Source organism: Lampris incognitus, chromosome 1, assembly GCF_029633865.1.
Source record: "Lampris incognitus isolate fLamInc1 chromosome 1, fLamInc1.hap2, whole genome shotgun sequence".
Lineage (NCBI taxonomy): Eukaryota > Metazoa > Chordata > Actinopteri > Lampriformes > Lampridae > Lampris > Lampris incognitus.
Window position 1 is genome coordinate 142,261,072 of NC_079211.1, and position 23,004 is coordinate 142,284,075.

Below are 23,004 nucleotides of genomic sequence, written 5' to 3' on the forward strand. Positions count from 1 at the left end.
CAGACGCCCCGCTGTTGTGAACGTGTGTTGATCCGGGGCGAGGGGGCCCGCTGAATGGCGCATTGTATCCGAAGCGATGCCTCGGCGCCTGCCCGCGGATCTCCGCATCCTTGATGCCACGTCAGGAGACTTGCGTAAGGTGGGCGCGACGTGATCGACAGCGCCAGTGCGCCAATAGAACGAGAGCGCCGGCGAGGTAGCTTGGCTTTGATTCAATGAATTTATTGGTAGGCGGGGATTGTGTGCAGTTACCAGATGCGGAACTGCTCGGACTACTAACGGAGTAAGCATGTGTGGTGAGTATGCGTCTGTTAGAATTTCCGTCTTTGGCGGTTTGCGAAAGTCTTAAATCGACGGGAAAAGATGTCCCTCCCCCGGCCACGAGTCGCGCAGCGTAAGCGCAGCAAATTAGAAACGCCGACGAGTCGCTGCTAGTTTATTATCGCAGCCTCATCCCGCGGATGAGACCTCCAGATAGTTGACGTTAGCTTGGGGGGGCGGCGGCGGCGGCTAACTTTAGCGAGGCGAGCGGTCGTCAGTGTTTCTACGCGGTTAGTCGTGAAATCGGTCCGTGTCATCGTCCACCTAGCGGGCTGTCGCGCCTGCGCTGTCGGTGAGCACGGATGTGCCGTAGCGAGTCGATCCCCCCGGGGGAGGGGGGACGTTAAGATGCTTCGGCGTTGTCTGCCTGCTGCTAACGACTAGCTTAACTATCCGTCGCCTTTGACGTTACTACGCCCACCTCCGGCTCGTGTTCCAACTTCCCATCACACGTTTGCCTTCCAGTTGCTCTCCTTTGCGGTAGATCTCGAGAAAACGTCGTCGTTGTGCGTTTTAGATAACGTAAGCGACCCCCCTCCCCCTGTAAATCGGGCTTGAATGCCCTGACGGTGGAGTGTGCGCCCGTGGGGCTCACAAGGACGTGGACATGTCTGGGAGACTTTGCCTGTATCTCTCACTCTCCCCCCCCCCCCATGCTCCCATTAACACACGCACGCACACGCACGCGCGCGCAGAGATAACTGATAATGGCAATCCTGTCCTCCTCCATCAGTGTCACTTTGGTCTACGTGTGTTGTAGACCAGAAAGACGCTTCTTCAGATTACAAAAAAAACAACAACAACTGTTCTTTGCTACACTACGATGCAAGTTCAGGGTCGCGATTTTACCCAACCTGCTCTCAAAATGCTTTACCTGCTCTCGAACAAAGCTAGGTCTTGTGTTTGCAGCCCTCAGCAGTTGAGCCCTCGCTGCCTTCCTCCATCACCCCACCCTAGAAACCGCCCTTGAATGGCCTCTCTGTTGAGCCACGTAACATCCCAGGTAATATGGTTGGTACTTGAACACAGGCACACTGTCATGCCTTTGCGTTGGTTGGCATCCCTTTCAAAGCCAAATAACTTGACTTTCGTGGGGGTTGGTGAAACTACAAATACCCAAATTCTTCGAGACAGTGAAACTGCTTGGACCTGACAGTCTTGTTTTATGCAAGCCTGTGATTGTGGGATGAATATCTAGTGGCTCTTAACATGTCACTGCCTCAGCAGACATGAGTGATTAATCACGAGTTTCTCAGTTGTAAGCTGTGTTTTTATGACAGTGTTTAAAGACTGAATGTGTACGTACGCCCAATGTAAACAAAAGGTTTAGCCTTGGGGGAAGTCACTTGTCGTTCTAAAATCAAGGTGCGAAGTTTTTAATACAAAGAGAAGGCCTACCAGTTCAACGGTTGAATGTAAATGCTCACTGTGTCTTCACGCGCTAAAAGGGTTACTACACTGTTATCTACAGCTGTACCACACTGTCTCTTCAAGCTCTAAAAGGGTTACTACACTGTTATCTACAGCTGTACCACACTGTCTCTTCAAGCTCTAAAAGGGTTACTACACTGTTATCTACAGCTGTACCACACTGTCTCTTCAAGCTCTAAAAGGGTTACTACACTGTTATCTACAGCTGTACCACACTGTCTCTTCAAGCTCTAAAAGGGTTACTACACTGTTATCTACAGCTGTACCACACTGTCTCTTCAAGCTCTAAAAGGGTTACTACACTGTTATCTACAGCTGTACCACACTGTCTCTTCAAGCTCTAAAAGGGTTACTGCACTATTATCTACAGCTGTACCACACTGTCTCTTCAAGCTCTAAAAGGGTTAATAAGGCCGGGTTTTAATGTTTGTAGACTGTAAAGTAAACCTGTGACATCATAGGTTTAGAAAGTTGCACACTTTGAAAAAGTGTCTGAAACATGAATGTATATATTTTCATGTGTTGGATGGATAATTGGCCAGATTACATTACAAAAATTGAAAAAAAATTATGAATAATTTCATATGATCTGGCTTTACTCGTTTTATTTACATTAAAAATAAAAAACCATGGCTATTCCACAGAACTCTCCAGGGAATTGCTGTGTTGCTAAAAGTCTGCTCATTTGTCAGTTCCCTTAACCCAGACCGTATCGAAATCCACTTATGTTTCAGATTTATCCTCCTGACTGCTTAGCAGGTCTGGTTAAACAGGAAACAGACATTCCTTGAAGGAGAGATGTCGGTTTGGGAAGGACGTGGTACATTGGCATGCTCCATTGTTTGATTGTCTGAGCAACAAAAAAAAAAGATCTCTTTCCTTTGATTAGTTCCTATTCCTGTCAGACAGGTTTCTCCCACTGTACTACTTGCGCACTGAATAGTAAACACCTATTTATCAACTTTGTGCGCCGTAGAAGATGGGTTAACCTGTAACTTTGTGGGACTGAGGGCGTGCACATTACTCACATATCGTGACCGAATCTTCACTAATGCGGAACGATGCACACATTCTTCTGTCCAAAGGAATCTTCGCATATCTGAACTACCATGTGCCACGTACTCGCCGTGAGATCCTTGAGATCCTGCTCAAAGGCCTGCGGCGTCTGGAGTACCGGGGCTATGACTCTGCTGGTGAGAGACGTGCAAAAGGCTCATATCAACATCACACTCTCCAATGGCATGTTTATCAGTTCTGTCTCCCCCATTCGCCCTGTCTGCCTGCAGCCTTGTCTGTGAGGGCCGACACTTCATGTGATAATAACCTGAAAGGTTTTTTTTGTATATTTGTTTCTTATTTTTTAGTCAGCCTTATTACTTTGAAAAGTATTTAGTGATTACTTTGGATTATTTGATTTTGGTCTGTTTAGAGTGCCATATAGATGACCCCCTTTTCATTTTTCCTTACAAGTAAAATAATTGTAATAATTCAGCATCAAACTGTCCCCTTTAAATGTGTATGTTTTTGTATGTATTTGTTTAATAAGCTTTTATCAAAGCAAGGCTAAAATGTAGTAGATTGATCACACAGGTTTTTAAAATGACCAATTAGAAGTGGGAGTAAAGATTTTTTTATTGTCCCCTTTAAATTCCCAACCAACATTATTTGCTGCTATGTAATATTCTGCCAGCGTTTTGTGATGTTTGCGTTTTATTCAGGGCTGTGGACTATTTGTGTGCCTTATGTGGCACAAAAACCTAGCTCATTGTCTGATGGCTGAGCTCACTTATCAAATAAGTCGTACGTTGACCAACCGGGAGGGTCGGTGGCATTTAGGCCTTTGTGGTTGCAAAGCAGCTTTACTGATACCACGGTTCAGGATTCTTAAGGCACTCAATACATAAAATGCTACGCTAAACAATGGCGGTGTTAATGTTTGAAATTGGAGAGAAAAAAAATTGGGACTGTTGATTTTTCCATTTTTCGGATGTGGAAAATCTCATCAAAGGTTTTTTTTTTTACGAGGTTCTTTGCTACTGCTGTTTTATTTCTCAGGTGTAGGGATTGATGGTGGTAATGGTAAGGAATGGGAGTCCAATGCCAAGTCAATCCAACTGATCAAGCAGCGTGGAAAAGTGAAGGCGCTCGACGAGGAGATCCACAGTAAGCAAACCTAAGCATTTTCAAAGCTTGGAATACTCAGATTTAGAGCATTTGATGTGCTCATCTTTGAAATTAGTTCATTTAAACCAAATAAAAATGTTTCAGAATTGGGAAGCTTGATATTTGTCTACGTTCTCTGATGCAATGGAGAATACGAGGATTGTTTGTGTACAACCCACAGAACAGCAGGATATAGACCTTGATGTGGAATTTGATGTTCACCTTGGCATCGCTCACACCCGTTGGGCCACGCATGGTGCCCCCAGCCCAGTTAACAGCCACCCACAGAGGTCTGACAAGAGCAACGGTCAGTTATGTTGATGACTAAAAAAAAACAATTAATTTTTTTCAAGTAATACAAGACATAATATAAGCTTATTTATTGCTGTCTTTCTGCCCTACAGAGTTCATTGTCATTCACAATGGAATTATTACCAACTACAAAGACCTGAGGAAATTTCTGGTAAGAGTTCCATCCATCCATTATCCACACCGCGTATCCTGCTCTGTGGGTCGCAGGGATGCTGGAGCCTATCCCAGCAGTCATTGGGTGGCAGGCGGGGTTTTTTATCTATGTCATACTTGCACACAAAACTAATATTGTCTCTTTCTGTTTCCACAGGAGAGCAAAGGCTATGACTTTGAGTCAGAGACTGATACAGAGACTATTGCTAAGCTTGTAAAGTACATGTATGACAACCGGGAGAGTGATGACATCAGTTTTGCCACTCTGGTGGAAAGGGTGACCCAGCAGCTGGTAAGGGCTTTCTCATGCACTGATCTCCCTCTGAAGTGGTTGATGGATAAAGACTTGTCTGATGTGTCTGTGTTACCGCCATCTAGGAAGGGGCTTTTGCTCTGGTTTTCAAGAGTGTCCATTACCCTGGGGAGGCAGTTGGTACCAGGTATCCTCGAAATAATTTCCTTTTCACAATGAATGAAGTTTATCTCTGCTGCTCTGCTCTTTACCATTGCTTTTTATTTCTTCAAGGGGATTTCTGAGATAATTTTACAAAAAAAACAATTAATCATCAGGGGGTGTCCAGGTAGCGTGGTGTTCTATTCCGTTGCCTACCAACACAGGGATCGCCGGTTCGAATCCCCGTGTTACCTCCGGTGTGATTGGGTGTCCCTACAGACACAATTGGCCGTGTCTGCGGGTGGGAAGCCGGATGTGGGTATGTGTCCTGGTCCTTGCACTAGTGACTTCTCTGGTCGGTCGGGGTGCCTGTTCAGGAGGGAGGGGGAACTGGGGGGAATAGCGTGATCCTTCCACGTGCTATGTTCCCCTGGCAAAACTCCTCACTGTCAGGTGAAAAGAAGAGGCTGGCGACTCCACATGTATTGGAGGAGGCGTGTGGTAGTCTGCTGCCCTCCCTGGATCGGCAGAGGGGGTGGAGCAGTGACCAGGACAGCTCAGAAGAGTGGGGTAATTGGCCGGATGCAGTTGGGAGAAAAAGGTGTGGGGGGGCGGTACCAAAAAAAAGAAGAAGAAAAAAAGAATATTAATTATAGCATGAGCTAACGTAAACTGTTTTCTTTTGTTTCTTAAACAAGGAGGGGAGGTCCTCTGCTGATCGGAGTGAAGAGCGATCACAAACTGTCCACAGATCATATTCCCATTCTCTACCGCTCCTGTAAGTTTGATGCCCTGAAGTATTTGACCTGACTCATATCTGAGAAGATCAGTATCACCAAGCCTGAGTTTATATGTTTTTTCTCCCAGCTGGAAAAGACAAGAAGAGCTGCACTTCTCTGCCCAGAACAGACCAAGACACTTGCTTGTTCCCTGTGGATGAGAAGGCAGTGGAGTACTACTTTGCCTCTGATGCTAGGTAGGGCTTTCAAAAATATCAATATTTCAAGAAATATAGATTCTGAGTTTTTATATGGACACAAGTCTCTAGTCCGTCATGCACTCAACACTGGGACACTGAGAGCACACTGACTATATGGGAAATGTGGAGTGCTTGCTGCACATTTTGAAACTTTTATTAGTATTGTATCAGTTATGGGAAATAGTGGTGGAAGCTAGGTTAAGAGGAGAGGTGATGATCAGCGAGCAGCAGTATGGTTTCATGCCAGAAAGAGCGCTACAGATCCCATGTTTAATTTGAGGATGTTGATTGAGAAGTATAGAGAGGGTCAGAAGGAGTTACATTGTGTCTTTGTGGATTTAGAGAAGGCATATGACAGGGTGCTGAGAGAGGAGGTGTGGTATTGTATGAGGAAGTCTGGAGTGGCAGAGAAGTATGTAGGAGTGGTGCAGAATATGTATGAGGGAAGTGTGACAGTGGTGAGGTGTGCGGTAGGAATGACAGATGGGTTCAAGGTGGAGGTGAGATTACATCAAGGATCTGCTCTGAGCCTTTTCTTGTTTGTAATAGTGATGGACAGGTTGACAGACGAGATCAGGCAGGAGTCTCCATGGACTATGATGTTGATGGAGGACATTGTGATCTGTAGCGAGAGTAGGGGGTAGGTTGAGGAGAGGTGGAGGTATACACTGGAGAGAAGAGGAATGAAAGTCAGTAGGAGCAAGATGAAATACATATGAGTGAACAAGAGGGAGGACAGCAGAATGGTGAGGATGCAATGAGTAGAGGTGACAAAGGTGGATGAGTTTATGGGTTTGAACTGTTCAAAGTAACAGGGAGGGTGAAAGAGGTGAAGAAGAGAGTGCAGGCAGGGTGGAGTGGGTGGAGAAGAGTGTCAGGAGTGATTTGCGACAGAAGGGTACCAGCAAGTATGAAAGGGAATGTTTACAAAATGGTTGAGACCAGCTATGTTATAAGGTTTGGAGACAGTGGCACTGACAAAAACACAGTAGGTAGAGCTGGAGGTGGCAGAGTTGAAGATGCAAAGATTTTCACTAGGAGTGACGAAGAAGGACAGGATTAGGAACGAGTATATTAGAGGGACCGCTCAGGTTGGATGTTTTGGGGACAAAGCAAGAGAGGCAAGATTGAGATGGCTTGGACATGTGTGGAGGAGAGATGCTGGGTATATTGGGAGAAGGATGCTGAATATGGAGCTGCCAGGGAAGAGGAGAAGAGGAAGGCCAAAGAGGAGGTTTATGGAGGTGGTGAGGGAGGACATGCAGGTGGCTGGTATGACAGAGGAAGATGCAGAGGACAGGAAACGATGGAAACGGATGATCCACTGTGGCGACCCCTAACAGGAGCAGCCCGTTAGGGGTCACCACAGTAGTCGTGGTAGTGGTAGGTTGCAGCGGTATTGACAGACTTTTTTTTTTCATTTATTTAAGAAAGACAGAGCATTAGTTTGTTCAGTAAACCACTGTTTCAATAAAAGAAAAACCCGAAAAGCAGCAATTTAATGTTTTCTTTCTTTTCCCTTGTGTCCCCTGTGGCGACCCTTAATGGGAGCAGCCGAAAGTAGTAGCAGCATCAGTTAAAAACCGGGGTATTGTAACACCTAATACTAGCTCAGTACCATGATATTAATAATAATTATTATTATTTAATATGATAATAGAGGTTGGAAGAAGAAAGTGAATAATAGGGTGAAGCTCAGTTACTTATGTGGGAGCGAGACCATATATGTAGCTTTGAACGTAAGTAGGAGGCACTTGATGGTGATTTGGAATTTGATGGGGAGCCAGCGGAGCCTTTTTAGAGGGCGGGGATTATGTGGGCCAAGGGTGTAGTTCAGGTCAGGATTTGAGCTGCAGCACATGTATGTCAGTCACAGCCAGAGTTTCTACACTACTTATTTTGAGACCAAACCTCCCCCAACATGTAGCATCTTTTTCTGTTCTGTTGTCCCGGCAGCGCAGTGATTGAGCACACCAACCGGGTGATTTTCCTAGAGGATGATGATGTGGCTGCCGTTACGGATGGTCGGCTTTCCATCCACAGGATAAAGCGCACAGTCGGAGACCACCCAGCCCGTGCCATCCAGACGCTGCAGATGGAGCTGCAGCAGATCATGAAGGGTAAAAGGAGGCTCGCATCAAAGCATCAAAAGAGAACATTAAGCCCCAGTTCTTTTACTGCACCACTGCAGTGGCAAGCAGCAAGATAGCAGTTTTATTCTGTTGCACTGTGTATGTGAGCACTCACATTTACGCATCCATACATAACACGCATACATATAAAGGAAACATAGAAAGAAAGACGTGTTCCCACAGACCTTCCCATGGCCTGTGGATTATATGACCCATGGCCATATATTTGAAAAGGTTATTGGCATCTTTCAAATTCACTTTGCCCAGAAACCTATGATTACTCTGCAGATGTTAATTCATTCTGGATTGTTCTATTGCTTAGCTTGGGGTTGTCTGTGTCATTCACAGCAAGGTGGTGTCAATCATGCCCGGTTCACTTATAACCCCAGGGAACATAACCTGCATTAAAGTGAGCAGCAGAGAGAGACACTTTCCCTTTGCTGCAGGGCACTAAGCTTTACCCCACCCTCTATACAGGAGTTGATAACGTGATCTTATGAGGCCTACTACCCCTTGGCAAAATCGGCCACACCTGAAGGAGCACTATGTGGAGGTGCAGAATCAGTGCTGGTGACAGAAGCCCTCTTAACATACTGCTGGTCTGCACATTTTTATGTTTCCCCAGTCTCCCACTGACTGTTCCCCAGTGTTCCAGCAGAGGGCAGAGGTGAACCGGTGTTGGCTGGACTCGACATTCCTTTGTGGTCCAGTCATTACACAGCTCCTCTCGCACGCTCTCTGCCTTTTCCTCCTTGGTCTCAATTTCTGGAGTCAATCTCCTGAATAACCTAATTCACATGACCCAAATTACTGTCAGAGGCAGGCTGAAAAACACTTGCATATTTCACCATTCCGAATGCTTGTAAAAACACTATCTCCCTGATGTCTCATGTTTGTTTTGCTTAATTCACAGAAGTACTTATGATGTGGGCTGAACAAAAACATCAAGCTGCTGAAAGACTGCATTAATATATTTAATTCCCTACACTCTTGGCAAAAGCTGGATATTCACCAAGACATTGTTTTTTTTAAGGCTTTTTGCTTTTCTGAGAGTTTGTGGTTTACTCTTTTTTTCCAGGAGTTCAATGTGTATTAACAATACCTCTTTCAGACTACATTGTGTAGACTCACACTTTATAAAAAGTCCATCACTGTGCTCCTTAGAGTAATTTAAATAATGATTTTGGAAATTTCCCAATGTCTTTTTGTGCCTCCACAGGCAACTACAGCTCCTTCATGCAGAAAGAGATCTTCGAGCAGCCAGAGTCTGTTGTCAACACCATGAGAGGAAGGGTCAACTTTGATAACAACACAGGTCAGCGATGCGTTCGCTCACTTTCCGCAGTGAAGCGTCAAAGAAATTGTACAACCTCTAACTGCGCAATTTTCCATCCTGTCTCATTTTCCATCCTCCACATTTACAGTCAGAATACTAGAAAATTCCAGTGGGTCAGTTTTGGTCTGACCTGCATTTTTTTCCTTATGTATTTCTTTGGACCCCCCCCCCCCCCCATGTCATACATTGGCACCTTTTCCATTTTTATCTTTTGTAGTATGTAATGTGATTGTAAAGTCCCCTGGGACTGAATTGGGATTTCGGGTTATACAAACAGAATTTGACTTGACAAATATGCTCAATAACCACAGCAGTTTCACACGTCTATTTAGAATGTCTAGGATAATAAAAGGCATTACGGAGCCAAGATTAGCTGATTTTCACTTGGCTACAAAATTTGCTGTACGCTACGGAGCACGTCCACAGGGCGGATAGTGGTATGCTCCCTCAAATATGGGGGACAGCTGCGAAATAAGCAGGATTACCTGACGAATAAGCACTCGGAAGACCAACAGCGGCGGTTCCTACCAGGGCACAGTGGGTCGTTGGGTGGCACTGGTGGACCTATAAAAAGCTGCAAAGACCCCATAATGGCACTGTGACAAGGCGTTTGACGGTCGCCTTTAAATAGACCTGCTCTACACTGGGCAGCAGCAGTGTCTTACCTGTAGCTGGCGGACGAGCCAAACCGTCTGGCCAATGGTAGCTCAGGACAACAGGAGGCATGCTGGAAACTCTAGTATCTGGTCTCCTGTACTGCGGGCAGAGGGCAATGGTAAACCACTGTCTATTTTTACTGAAAACCCAAAATATGCTTAACAACATGAAAGCCATGACGGACAGTTGTTGAGCACGTTTTTCGGTGGCCAACATCATAGCTGATGATGCCGAAAGAAGAAGACCAAATTTGCCCCTTGGCTAAAATTTGTTTAGAGGATTCACTTTGGGCTTCTGAGAATTTATGTTCGCAATATCGTATATATTTGTAAATCCAGTTAGTGGATTGGACCTGGTGAGTCTGTTTTTTAAACAATCTGTCTGACACAGTGATGGGTTTTTCTCAGTTCTTATAATGAGTTGGAAAATGTTTGCAGAGAATGATTCAACAGTTGTTTTGTTTGCCCCCTCAGTGACACTGGGTGGACTGAAGGACCACATCAAGGAGATCCAGAGGTGTCGACGACTTATCCTTATTGCTTGCGGGACCAGCTACCACGCTGGGGTGGCCGTGAGTAACCACCAAGCAAACAACATTTTGTTAGGTCAGACAACATAGAAGCATTGAAATCATAAGCAGCATACAATGATCAGAGGGAAATATCATAGTTGTGTGTGGGTACAGGTGCAAGATTAGTTTACTGGCATGGCCATTGCTTAGAGCCAGTCTGGTTTCGATCATACAGCAATGCTGAGTTTTACTTGGTTCATTTTCCAGACCCGTCAGGTCCTTGAGGAGCTAACTGAACTGCCTGTCATGGTGGAGCTCGCCAGCGACTTCCTGGACAGGAACACACCTGTGTTCCGAGATGACGTCTGCTTCTTCATCAGCCAGTCCGGTGAGGAGATCAGTTAATTTTGAATCCGTCTTATGCATCTTTCCCAAATGTCACTTGTTTTTCATTCCCAAGGAACTAGAAACTGTCACTCAGATGCTCAGTTATTCAGTTTCCTTGGAATTTTTTAATCTGCTTTTTTGAATTTGGGTTTCCTTAAGTTTGTCTTTTTTTTTTTATGAAAGGAAGCACGGTGGCCCAGTGGTTAGCACTATTGCCTCATAGCAAGAAGGTCCTGGGTGCGAACCCCAGGTCGTCCCAGGTCCTTTCTGTGTGGAGTTTGCATGTTCTCCCTGTGTCTGCATGGCTTTCCTCTGGGTGCTCCAGTTTCCTCAAAGACATGCACATTAGGGTTAATACGCCTGTCTGGCCCTGTCCAAGGCAATGCAAAGAAGAACTGGAGTTGGTCCCCGGGTGCTGCAGCTGCCCACTGCTCCTATACAGTAGGATGGGTTAAATGCAGAGAACAAATTTCATTGTAACCAAACAACTGTACGATGACAAAAAATAAAGTGGCTTTCTTCCTTAAGTTTATCTGTATAGCAGAACCAGTCCTTTAGTTTTCTTACTCGGTTCATGTGTTTAATGGGTAAACGTTATGCCTTGAAAATCTCTGCTGTAGACTTTTGTGGTGTGTGATAGGCTTTGTGTTGTGCTGGTTTCTCATCTAACGCCTCAGTGACGGGAAAGGAATTTCCCTAAGTACACTAGAGGATGATTGGCCCAATTTTAGGCCTTATTTGCCTCACTTAGAAACTGGGAGGGGGATCCTGATTCGAGGCTGCTTAGAACTGGTTATCTTCCCAGATTATCTCGTAGTGTCTGGTATTTTTACAGATTAAATCTTTAGCCTCCCAATCTACTCACAAGCGAGTCAGTGCTGCCCTGATAATATCAAAAATGTTTGATATTTACAAATGGAAATCTTGTTGTGTGAGGGGACTAGCGATGGAATCTCAAGCAGAAACCCACAATAGCCAATGAGAGTGAAGCTGAATGGGAAGTGGAAATGGTCTTATTTTAATCAAATTTTTTTTAATTGTTTTTGTTTTTCACAAAATAATGCACACAAAACCCAACAAGTTGTGTCTGATGGTCATCCTTCCTTTTTGTTTTGCTCTTAAGTCACATTGGATTACAAGACTTTCTGAGTCTTTCTCTTCCTCTGTGATTTCTTATAATGGTTAGTCTTAACAGTTGCGTTACCACCAGTCACTGGTTTAGTATAAAATGGTTGTGAGTCGGGATTCTGATGGTTAGTACAATCGTCAAGAGTGTGATGCCTCATCTTTCCCACACTGATGATTGAAAGACAAAAAAATCTGTCCTTACGTGTACATCTCCAACGTTTTCACTATCAGTTAAGATCTGAAAAGTCCTCTGGTGTATATCCAGGCTACATCAGCCTAATAAATCAGTATCATCATTATATTTTCACATGTGTTTCACTGAGTAATTTGCCTCATAGTTGTCAATTCCGTCTGTGCTTCCAGGGGAGACAGCCGACAGCCTCATGGCCCTGCGTTACTGCAAAGAGAGAGGGGCTTTGACCGTGGGCATCACCAACACAGTGGGTAGCTCCATTTCCAGAGAAACGGACTGTGGGGTTCACATTAACGCCGGGCCTGAGATTGGAGTGGCCAGCACCAAGGTGAGCGAGCCCCAAGAGAGGCAAATTTTGTAGTTCCCGCACTCCATTAGCTTCCATAAGCTGACTGACGAAGTAATTGGATCCTAATCTCTTTCCCACATTACCTACGCTCCACACACTGTCTCGTAGACCCTTGGTGACTGTAACAAAACACTTTCATCACCATCCTCTGTACTGAAGTTTCCATAGTTTAGAAAAAACGTCTATGGGAAAAAGCCGTATCCTGGTGGGAATTTTTCTTCTGTCAGTGACCAGACGTAAAGGTTGGGCCATGGGAATACTTTTTAGCTCAACCTCAAGTGTCTCAGTTGGTCAGATCCTATTAGTGGGGTTAGAGATAAATGCAGCGGTCTAGTTTTTTACATTTTTATTCATTACCACAGACTTCAGTATCCAGGAAACGATTTTTTTACGTTGACCTTAAGAAGTTGGCAGTTATCATAAGAACATTAATTCATACCATCATGTGGCTTTGTAGCAGGTTGTTTATATTTGTCAGGCAGTTACTCCTGAGCTTAAAGCAACAAGTCTGTCATACGGCCCACTGTGTCTCTTTGCCACAGAGGGTTAGAAATCTTGATCTCTACTGCAAATTTTTTTAATTTTTTTTAATATTAAGGCTGATATATTTAGTCTTATTTTTTTCCAACAAATGAAAATTCTGTGACTGAGGTGAGATAATTCCTCTAGTTTCCAATGCATTTTAAAGGGAATTCTTGAAATGAGCTTATTTGCATTGGAAAGAAATTTAAGTGAAATTACCTCACCCCCATTAGCAGATTCCTTTCAATTGTTATAAGAGGGGGAAAAACATTTTTACAATTCTTAATTAAATAAATTGTTAATGTGGCTTTTTTATTTTATTTTCTTTATTTTTTTTTGCAATAAATTCATGATCCATGGCTTTCTCCCTCTACCCCTGACTTTGAGTTAAATAAGGTTGCCAGGTTGGGCACAGAGGAGGAGAGCAGTTGGAGCCTGAGGCTCAGCTAGTGAGTAGAGAGAATATGGGGTAGGTCCCCAGCCTTGCGCTGCTCTAGATCCCCAGAGAAAAGAGCCTGAGTACAGAGACCAGCACATGCCTCAGAGACGCCATCGTTTACTGCTTGGCTGGTTGGGCCACACACCCACACCCAGAACAACCAGCAGAGCATTGCACAACCCAGTTCATCAAATCACAGGAGAGAATTTATTTCACCCAAGCGCTGAATAACCCCTTTAACTTCTCCAGCGTCCTGTGACTTCATCTTATGTTCATTACCATTTTCTTTTGTTTGAAAGAAAGAATAGGAGAAAGAAGACTAGTCTGATGCCATCAAAAGACAAATCCTGGGACGTCCGAGTAGCATAGCGGTCTATTCCGTTGCCTATGATCACGGGGATCTCCGGTTCAAATACCCGTGTTACCTCCGGCTCGGTCGGGCGTCCCTACAGACCCAATTGGCCATGTCTGCGGGTGGGAAGCTGGATATGGGTATGTGTCCTGGTTGCCGCACTAGCGCCTCCTCTGGTCGGTCGGGGCGCCTGTTCGGGGGGGGGGGGGGACTGGGAGGGAATAGCGTGATCCTCCCATGTGCTATGTTCCCCTGGCGAAACTCCTCACTGTCAGGTGAAAAGAAGCGGCTGGTGACTCCCCATGTATCGGAGGAGGGATGTGGTAGTCTGCAGCCCTCCCTGGATAGGCAGAGGGGGTGGAGAAGCGACCGGGACGGCTCGGAAGAGTGGGGTAATTGGCCAGATACAATTGGGGAGAAAGGGGGGGGGGACAAATCCTATTGCTGTCTCACTGGCTGCAAACTGACAACTTTTACTGACTCCGTGACACCACAAGCATATGGGAGGGTGCATTTTACAAGGATTTTGGGCACTTTTTCGGGTCCACAGCTGTGTGTCTTTGGGAGAAAGATGTTTATGCTTTGTCTATCTTTAAGGACTGTCACTGCTCTCAGTGTGGGATTGTGGTTGTCATGTTCTGCATGAAATGCACTTTATTGTGCGCCATATAGGAAGAGAAATGTGCAGAGAGGAGTGCCACAGTTTACTGTGTGGATTAAATGTGCTGCCACAACTGAGTTGACAGTGTAGACTTCTGGAGTTCTGAAGGGCTGTGGTTAGAGTGCTGTCAGGGAAAATAACTGTATAAAGGTTTTACAACCGTTTCCTTGGCCCAAGATGCTGGCATTTCTGAGTCCAGAGGGTCCCGTGAAATGACTTGGCTTGACTTGAACACTTGATTTAATCTCCCAAATGGGCATGGAAGGCCTTCAAATGTGTGCAGACATGAAGGGAGGGAAAGGGGAGCATATAGAATGATGATGGCGGCCGGCATTCATTTTCAGTTATGTTGATCTCTTGAGTGGCGATAGCTCCATGATGACCACGTCACAGCAAGCCAGAAACCACATTTTCTTACTAATACCCTTGCCGGGATGTGCACTATGATGGGCGGACCTGTACTCCATGCTATCTTAATACTGACTGGCGTCTTCTTAAACCCACCTCTCCATCCACCTCTCATCTGTTACACATTATGGGCTGGAGACAAAGTTCATCATTCAAATAGACAGAAAAGAAGATCGGGATTCACAAAACTCAACTGAAAAGCAAGCTTAAGCGAGGATTTGGTTGTCGCACATAAGGTTTCAACATTTCTTGATCAAGATAGGACAGTTTTCATGCCTTTAGCATATAAACAGGCAACTTTAGATTATTTATGTTTTACCTTCCTGAGAGGTAAAGGCATTATTGAGGTTTTTTAATAATTCATGTCGAGGGTACAGGTAACCTGCTTTGTATTTGGTTGTCAAAAAATGACTCTTTTTTTTTTTTAATCTGCTGACACTGAAGACAGGCTAATCTTACAGATAAACTGACTTTGAATTACCATAAGCAGAAATATTTTATTTGTATTTGGTATTGTTGACATGGAATAAGTGTGCATCTTGCCCCCCCGCTTAGCCCCAAATTCCCAATTTGTATTCCCACGAATATCACTAACCATGCAAACCGTGCTTCTGTTTTATTAATCTGCAGGCCTACACCAGTCAATTTGTGGCCCTGATCATGTTTGCACTATTGATGTGTGACGACAGGATTTCCATGCAGCCAAGGCGCCGTGAGATCATCCAGGGCCTGAGAATACTGCCAGGTAAATCAAGAAGACATGCATCCTTGTTTGAACAGGGAAATCCTTGTCATGTGCGATTAGACTGTATAGGAGCAACAAAAAAAAAAGACGGGAGAGAAAGGACATTCCAGTTTTTTTGTTGGCACTTAGAGGATGCTTCTCCTATTTGTTCCAATATTCTGCTTGGATAAAGAAGCAGACGAGATGAGAGAGGGTTCCACAGAGAAATAGATCACAGAAAGAGGGGGAACTAGCTGTTGGCCCCGGGCCCTGGCACACGCCTCTGGATCTAAAGCATAAGCTGGGGTGTCCCTAATGGTACACTAATGAGGAATGTCTGGCCACGCTACTTGGTCCTCCTCCCTGCCCTACTTTCTGTTCTTATCCAGTCCAGCTTCCAGCGTTTGTTCGCAGCACTGCTTGTAGTACCCATCCAATACATCATGTGTCGCAGGTGCAGCTTGACTGAAAGAAGTAACTGACAGGGTGCTTCGAGATTTTACAGTGACTTTTTTAGAACTATTTTGACCCATATGATCCTCTTATCAACCTTTTTTGTCATTCATTACCCTGTTGTATTTTTTGTCTCTCTGTATTAGATCTGATTAAAGAGGTTCTGAGTTTGGATGATGAGATCCAGAAGTTGGCTGCGGAGCTGTACCAGCAAAAGAGTGTACTGATTATGGGCAGAGGTTACCACTACGCCACCTGCCTGGAAGGAGCATTGGTGAGGAAGTCGTATCTTCCCAGCTTCCTGAAATGATCAGTCTTTTTTTTTTGTTGTGGAATTTCCCCCCTTTTTCTCCCCAATTACCCCACTCTTCCGAGCTGTCCCGGTCACTGCTCCACCCCCTCTGCCGATCCGGGGAGGGCTGCAGACTACCACGTGCCTCCTCTGATACATGTGGAGTTGCCAGCCGCTTCTTTTCACCTGACAGTAAAGAGTTTTGCCATGGGGGGATGTAGCGTGTGGGAGGATCACATTATTCCCCCTAGTTGCCCCTCCCCCCTGAACAGGCGCCCCGACCGACCAGAGGAGGTGCTAGTGCAGCGACCGGGACACATACCCACAATCGGCTTCCCACCCGCAGACACGGCCAGTTGTGTATGTAGGGACGCCCAACCAAGCTGGAGGTAACACGGGTATTCAAACCGGTGATCCCTATGTTGGTAAGCAACGGAATAGACCGCTATGCTACCCGGACGCCCGACAAAATGATCAGTGTCTTAAGTCCCTCTGGATTTGACCACCACAGATGTATCTGAATTATAATTTAGACACTATAGCCAGTGGACTGAAAATATATAGCCAGGGGTTTTGTGTTTAATACCCTTTTATTAGTGCTAAGCCAAGTGCCTCTGGAGGGTAATGCCAGGCTTCAACAAGATTAGGTCAAAACCTAGTGTATGGCTGGACCATGTATGGTCCATGTTAAAAACTGTGGCCAGTTTGTTACAGGGATAGTCAGTGGTAGTGTCTATAATGTGAATTCCTGGATATTAAATGTTTATCTGCAATTTTCTGTTGTGGCCCCAGTAATATTTGTTGTTAAAAGTGTACTGAAGCAGAATATCACATGACAGGCTATAAATGCAGTGGCAAGAACAATACTTTCCACTCATACCTTGGGATGTTTGATTTTAAAGAAAATCATACCTATTCTAATTATATGTTAACTCCCCCTCCTCTTTCATCTACTTCTATCTGCGGATGTCTCGTTTTTCACTCTATTGAGTGTTTTGTCAGATTGATTTTTTGGGGGGCTTGGGCTTTAACTGTGCACTCTCCCTCATGCCTCTCGTGCTTGGAGAGCTGTAGCTGAGAGCTACTCGGCTCTGCGCCGGACTGTTAACAATGCGTAACCAGATGTGGAAAGAGCAGCAAAATATGCCGTTCCTAGCGTTTCAGTGGCATCCACAAGCGGCGATATATGCTCCTCGTTAGCGTGCGAGCCGATTTGTTTTGAAAGAGCGATGGCCAATAGGGAAACTCCCACTTCCGTGTTTACCAGCCGACCAACCGCGTAATTTGAGTGGCGTCATTGGTCACCTGATCCAGCGGCCCAATCGTGTAACTTGTTCTGAGGCACTGTAAATATGATCACTCTAAACATGATTAGTTACGGACATTCACGGTTGTAGGGCTGGCTCAGCCAAGAAAATCCCCTACTGAACCTTGAGCAAGCTCCATCCAAAGACTTCTTGGTTACCGTATTAGTCATATTTTTCAAGTGATCAGTATCTTCGCCTTCAGCTTGTCAGTCTGAAATGGAAAAAAAATTTTTAGCTTGACACATGTTAACTGTAGGAATGTCTTCTAAACTAGACATTCTCGCTCTCTGTGTAGAAAATCAAGGAGATCACATACATGCACTCAGAGGGCATCCTGGCAGGAGAACTGAAGCATGGTCCATTAGCCCTGGTGGACAAGCTCATGCCAGTCATCATGATCATCATGAGAGACCACACCTACACAAAGTGTCAGAATGCCTTGCAGCAAGTTGTCGCTCGCCAGGTAAGTGCAAAATGCAAAGACCCAAAAGAAATCTACACGAAGCTGTGAAAAAACAATAGGGCTGCTGAAGGGCAGACGATGTAAACACCGATCAGCTGATAACTTTTTGTGTTACTTTTTGTGAACTGAGATTTGCTGACACAAATCTGACATTTGTTAAACTAAAGCTCGAGTCCTGCAGGTACATAACTCTCCTTAAGTCATAAATAAGATGAAGGTGGATCTTTTCCCCAAGTAGTTGCAATGTGTACTACAGTGTGAGCAATCACATTTTCATGGTATTTGTTTTACCAGATATACTTGGTTAAATCAAACAACACAAACATAATGCATCTTAAACTCCGGTTGACCTTGCTCAGCATTTTTTTTCCCCCATTAGCTGACACTGAATCTCCACCGATGTGGCACAACACCTCCTGATATTGTAAATAAATGTTGTTAATCCAAAGCTTTCCAACTGGTTGCTGCAGTGTATGCCATGTCATTATGCCTGACTTTCACTAGTTGTCATGTTAACTGTAAGCCTAAGGGACAGACCCTCCAGCTTCATTTATTTTCTACCTGAATACTTATTTACTTACCTGTATGTGTATGTGTATAAAACTTTTAAACAGACAGTACCTTATTGGTCTTTTATACAACCTGCTGCTTTTCCATTGACAATGAAATAGACAAATTTGTTGACATTCAGATGAGTTTTTGCCCTAGACCTGAAATCTTCCTGAATAGCCACTTTAACCTTTTCTGTATTTCTTAAATCACTGTGTGGCACTGCCAAGCAGTCTCATGGAAGAGGTGTGAAGTAATCTAATTGGAAATCAAAAATGTAATGATATTTCCCTTTTAATAAACACTTCAAATTCTAAATCCTTAGCTGACTGATGCAGTTTGCACATTGGATATATTCTGACATTCCTTTAAGGTCCATTCCTGCAACTCTGCTCCATCCACCTCAATAAGTAAGGGAGGGGTTGTTGCCGCATGACATCATTACTGGTAATAATGGGCTGCAGATGTGAAACTCGGGCTTCAGAGGTGTAAGAATCAAAGCGAAATACAGGTGTTGATCAGGGGAGGAGCTGCAGCATCGGAGTCGGATTTTAATGACCCAGTTCCAGGTTCGGGAGCAAGGCACCAGACACTGCCCTCGAAATCTTAGGTTGTTTGTCCGATTCACAGGGCCGACCCATCGTGATCTGTGACAAAGACGATTATGAGACCGTCAAGAACTCGAGCCGCACCATCAAAGTGCCTCACTGTGTGGATTGTCTCCAGGGCATCCTGAGTGTCATCCCTCTCCAGCTGCTCTCCTTCCACCTGGCCGTCCTACGGGGCTATGACGTAAGTAGTCGAGAAGTGGCACATCTATGGCTAAATTGTGGGTCCATGTCATTTTGCTAGATATTTTTAACGTGACGGTCGGTCTCAGTTATTAGACTAGATCTAGTGAGGAACAGCATTTTGCAGATTCACACCTTCTATTAATGTGATGGGAAGGCTGTCCATTCTCATCTGCAGTGGGTGGACTGAGTGAAATGAAGTGTTTCTTATTAATATACTAACCGCATTTGCTCGTCACTACACAATTGATTGTGCAGCCATTGTATCACTTATGAGTACCTTAACCCAGGCCTGTTCTCTAGACAGAGGTACTGGGAAGCAAACAGTGTTGGAATAACTTAAAAAGCAGTTCAGGAAAAGGTCTAGAAAGGACTCCAGGAAGTCTGGGTAATGGAGAAACAGTTGAGCACCGTGCCAAATCCCGCTGTTGTTCTGACACAGCGGCAAACATATTTATGTGAATACAATTTTAACAGCATGCCTAACCATCATCTTAAGTATTTCCTTGTATCTATCAAGTTCGTGCGATATGAACAGTTTTGGCTCAATTTAAAAGTGGGAGAGTGGAAATACGGCCGTGTCACGCTGCCCTGTAACAAGATTACACTGGAGACGAAATGGGTTTTTGTAAAGATTTCTTTTCCAGTAATAGTTGTCTAGTTTGATTGTAGCACTTAGTCATTAGTGGTAACCCTGCGTTTCATGTACTGAGTTGTCATGAAACGAATGCTCTCTTCTCTCCTCATAGGTGGACTGCCCAAGAAACCTTGCCAAGTCTGTGACGGTAGAGTGAACCGCATCGTTTGACACCTAAAGATACGACTCCTGGGCACATATCACACACACATACAGACTTCAATGGAGTGGATATACAAGGATACCAAGAGAAGACAATTTCTGGTTTTATGTGTTCAACTCTTAACCTTCTTTTTCATGGAATAATTGATCCTGTAATCAAGTTACCATATGTTTCACTGTCATCTTGTCTGGAAAACTGTTAACACAGCATTGTTTGAGAAGTTGTTTTGTCAGTGGTGGCGAGGTTTGGACCGGTACTTACAATATACGCTATCGTGTAAGTGAACCCATAGCAACTGAAAGAAAGCTGTTGAACATTATTTACAGCTATACTAAAAGCTTGTAAATAAATCCTAGTTTTTTTTTTTTTTAAATCATGGTAGAACTGTTAGGTGAAAGGAGTCAAGTGTGGGTTCAGGTCAACGTAGACAAAAAATAAGATCTTGAAGTTACACGCTGTGTTTTTCATCAGTGCAATAGTTTTTTAGTGTGTTTGGATCGGTTTTCTTTGGCAGCTAATCATTTGAAGTGTCTTTACTTGACTTTAAAGTAAGACATGCTTAAATCATTCCAAGCTGTTGTTCTCTTTGTTTCTCTGTAATTTGAATTGCTGGAAGAGTTTGCCTCCCAGGCTTGACTCTGCTTTCCTGTTGGATCCGTTTTGGTGGCTATGAGAGTGCACCATTGGTCCAGTGGTGGCATCTGAAGTCCCAGGAGTATTTTGCTTGAGAGGCTTATGGTTAAATCGTGATTAAGCCTCGCAATTACACTGCTGCTCAAATGGGTTTGTCTTCTTGAGAAGAGTACAACTGCATCACCGAGTAAACCATGTGTTAGGAACACATAATGTTGAATATCTCTGACGCCGGTCTTTTTAGGGTAGGTTAGCAAGAATAGGCCTTGTGAAATAGTGCAATCTAGGTCTGTTAAGTGGGTAACTCAAGATAGGGAAGGGTTTCTATGTTTCAGTTACTATAGATAGTACCTTAATATGTTTACAATGCTTCTGCTTGTTTCATTTTCTGTGTATCATAATCTGCTTGCTACCAATTCCATTTCTCATTCTTTGCTCATCAATGTTGCTGAAGAGACATTATTTTTGTTTTGTGATTTTTATGGTTTACCATAGAATGATAGAAAGAATCCGTTTCATTAGTTCGTGAAGTTCAAATCGCACAAACTGTGTTGCCAACCCATACCCTGCCACCCTGACTATGTAGATCACAATGTGGGGACCATTTGTTACTATTCTTTCCTAGTTTTGTCATTTTCATATACGATGGTAGAAATGTTATATTATTGAAGTTGCTCTTTGATTTAAAATGTGAAACGTGATTGTCATTTACACTATCCTGTCAAACCAAAAATGGCTGTTATCAACAATGGCTTTGGCAGTTGGAAACCAAAACATTTGTATTTGCATCTTGATACTATTTGATTGTAACAGTATGAAATGGTTAGCTACAAGGTCGAGTGGGATATATACACAATTATGCAACCACGTGTTATACTGCAGACTGAACCACAGATGTCAAGTGTGTATGCTCTCTCAAATGGCTTTATCAGCCAATGAGCAACATGTATACTGTTAATTGCATAATATTGTGTGAGAGGCTGCTTGTCTGATTTTTTTTCTTTTATTTTAACAGTTTATGAAGACATTCGTGTTGCCCTTGCAATCATGCCTTAACTTGTCTTTAGGCACTCTCTGTTCACAGTTCGCTCAATCTTTGTCTAATTTTCAATGCAGAGCTTAATTGTTTGGAAAACTGGACAGTGCTATGACAGGTACTTCAGTAATCCAATTCAATGAGAAGGTTTTCACTCGGTTTCTTAAAATTTGGACAAGGGAAACCGCACCGAATTCCAGCAACATCTGTTGGAAACTATTAGGTTAACTGGGGGGAGCTGGGCACTATTTATAGCTGATGCAATAAAGTGTCAAGTACTTCTCTTTAAGTGTCTGGGCCTGTTTGGTCAGCGAGGATACAATGATATTGTACGCAAAGCACTAAATGTACAAGCGGGTCTTAGTCTGACTGCCTCTACATCACTCCTCCATTATAGTTTAGGCAGCAAATATTTAAAAAAAAAAAATTTAATTACATTTTATTAAAAGAACACAATAAAAACTTTCATAGACAAAGATCTGTGTTGAATGTTGACATTTAACAGATTTTCGTGTTTCCTTAAAAGCAGTACTTATTTTTAAAATTTTCTTGGTCACTATTAAGTCATTCCTAGCACAACAGGGAAGGTCTGAGGCAGATGAGACGTATCTTCAGAGAGGTGACAGATCCCAAATGACAGCAAGTGCCTGCGCAGGGTAGCCAGCAATGGTCCAGTATGGTAGACAGCATCGGACGGATGCGTCCAAGCAAAGTCAGAATGACGTAGATGGCGGGTCTGACGCAGGCACCGAGTTTCGACAGGGCAGACGTTGCCAGTTGACTTGACAGTAAAGATGGCGGCGTTTACAGACAAGCAACGCTGATACAGAACAGAAGTGATGTGCAGCACTGAGCGGACTGACTTGGACCACTCCATAAAGCGCCTGTGCTGAGACCACAGAGGGAGCCAGCTGCTGTTTAGATTTTGCGACGAATGCCAGGTGAACTTGGGAGGACCAACCGCCTCTGAAGCTCGAGTGCCCAGGTTGCTCAAAAGCCTCATGAGACATTACGCATAGCAGTGTAATCTTAAAGTATGTGTTGACCTTCAACGTGGCCGACAGGACGGAGGCAACGTTGCTGGCCCAAAACAAGTGCAGCTTTTAAGACATTCATTACACTGACTGG

General features: G+C 44.1%; 1 protein-coding gene across 1 annotated transcript; it reads left to right on the plus strand.

Annotated features, from left to right (window-relative positions):
- Positions 1–257: 257 nt before the first annotated feature.
- Positions 258–22,365, plus strand: LOC130120915 (glutamine--fructose-6-phosphate aminotransferase [isomerizing] 1). Its single transcript, XM_056289769.1, has 19 exons — positions 258–296; positions 2,838–2,945; positions 3,808–3,915; positions 4,097–4,222; positions 4,320–4,378; positions 4,538–4,672; positions 4,759–4,820; positions 5,473–5,552; positions 5,642–5,750; positions 7,710–7,873; positions 9,105–9,200; positions 10,352–10,449; positions 10,657–10,777; positions 12,268–12,425; positions 15,459–15,573; positions 16,152–16,279; positions 17,900–18,067; positions 19,247–19,408; positions 20,157–22,365. Exons 1-19 carry the CDS (start codon positions 290–292, stop codon positions 20,199–20,201), a joined length of 2,049 nt encoding a protein of 682 aa, XP_056145744.1. The 5' UTR covers positions 258–289; the 3' UTR covers positions 20,202–22,365.
- The last annotated feature ends 639 nt before the right edge of the window (positions 22,366–23,004 follow it).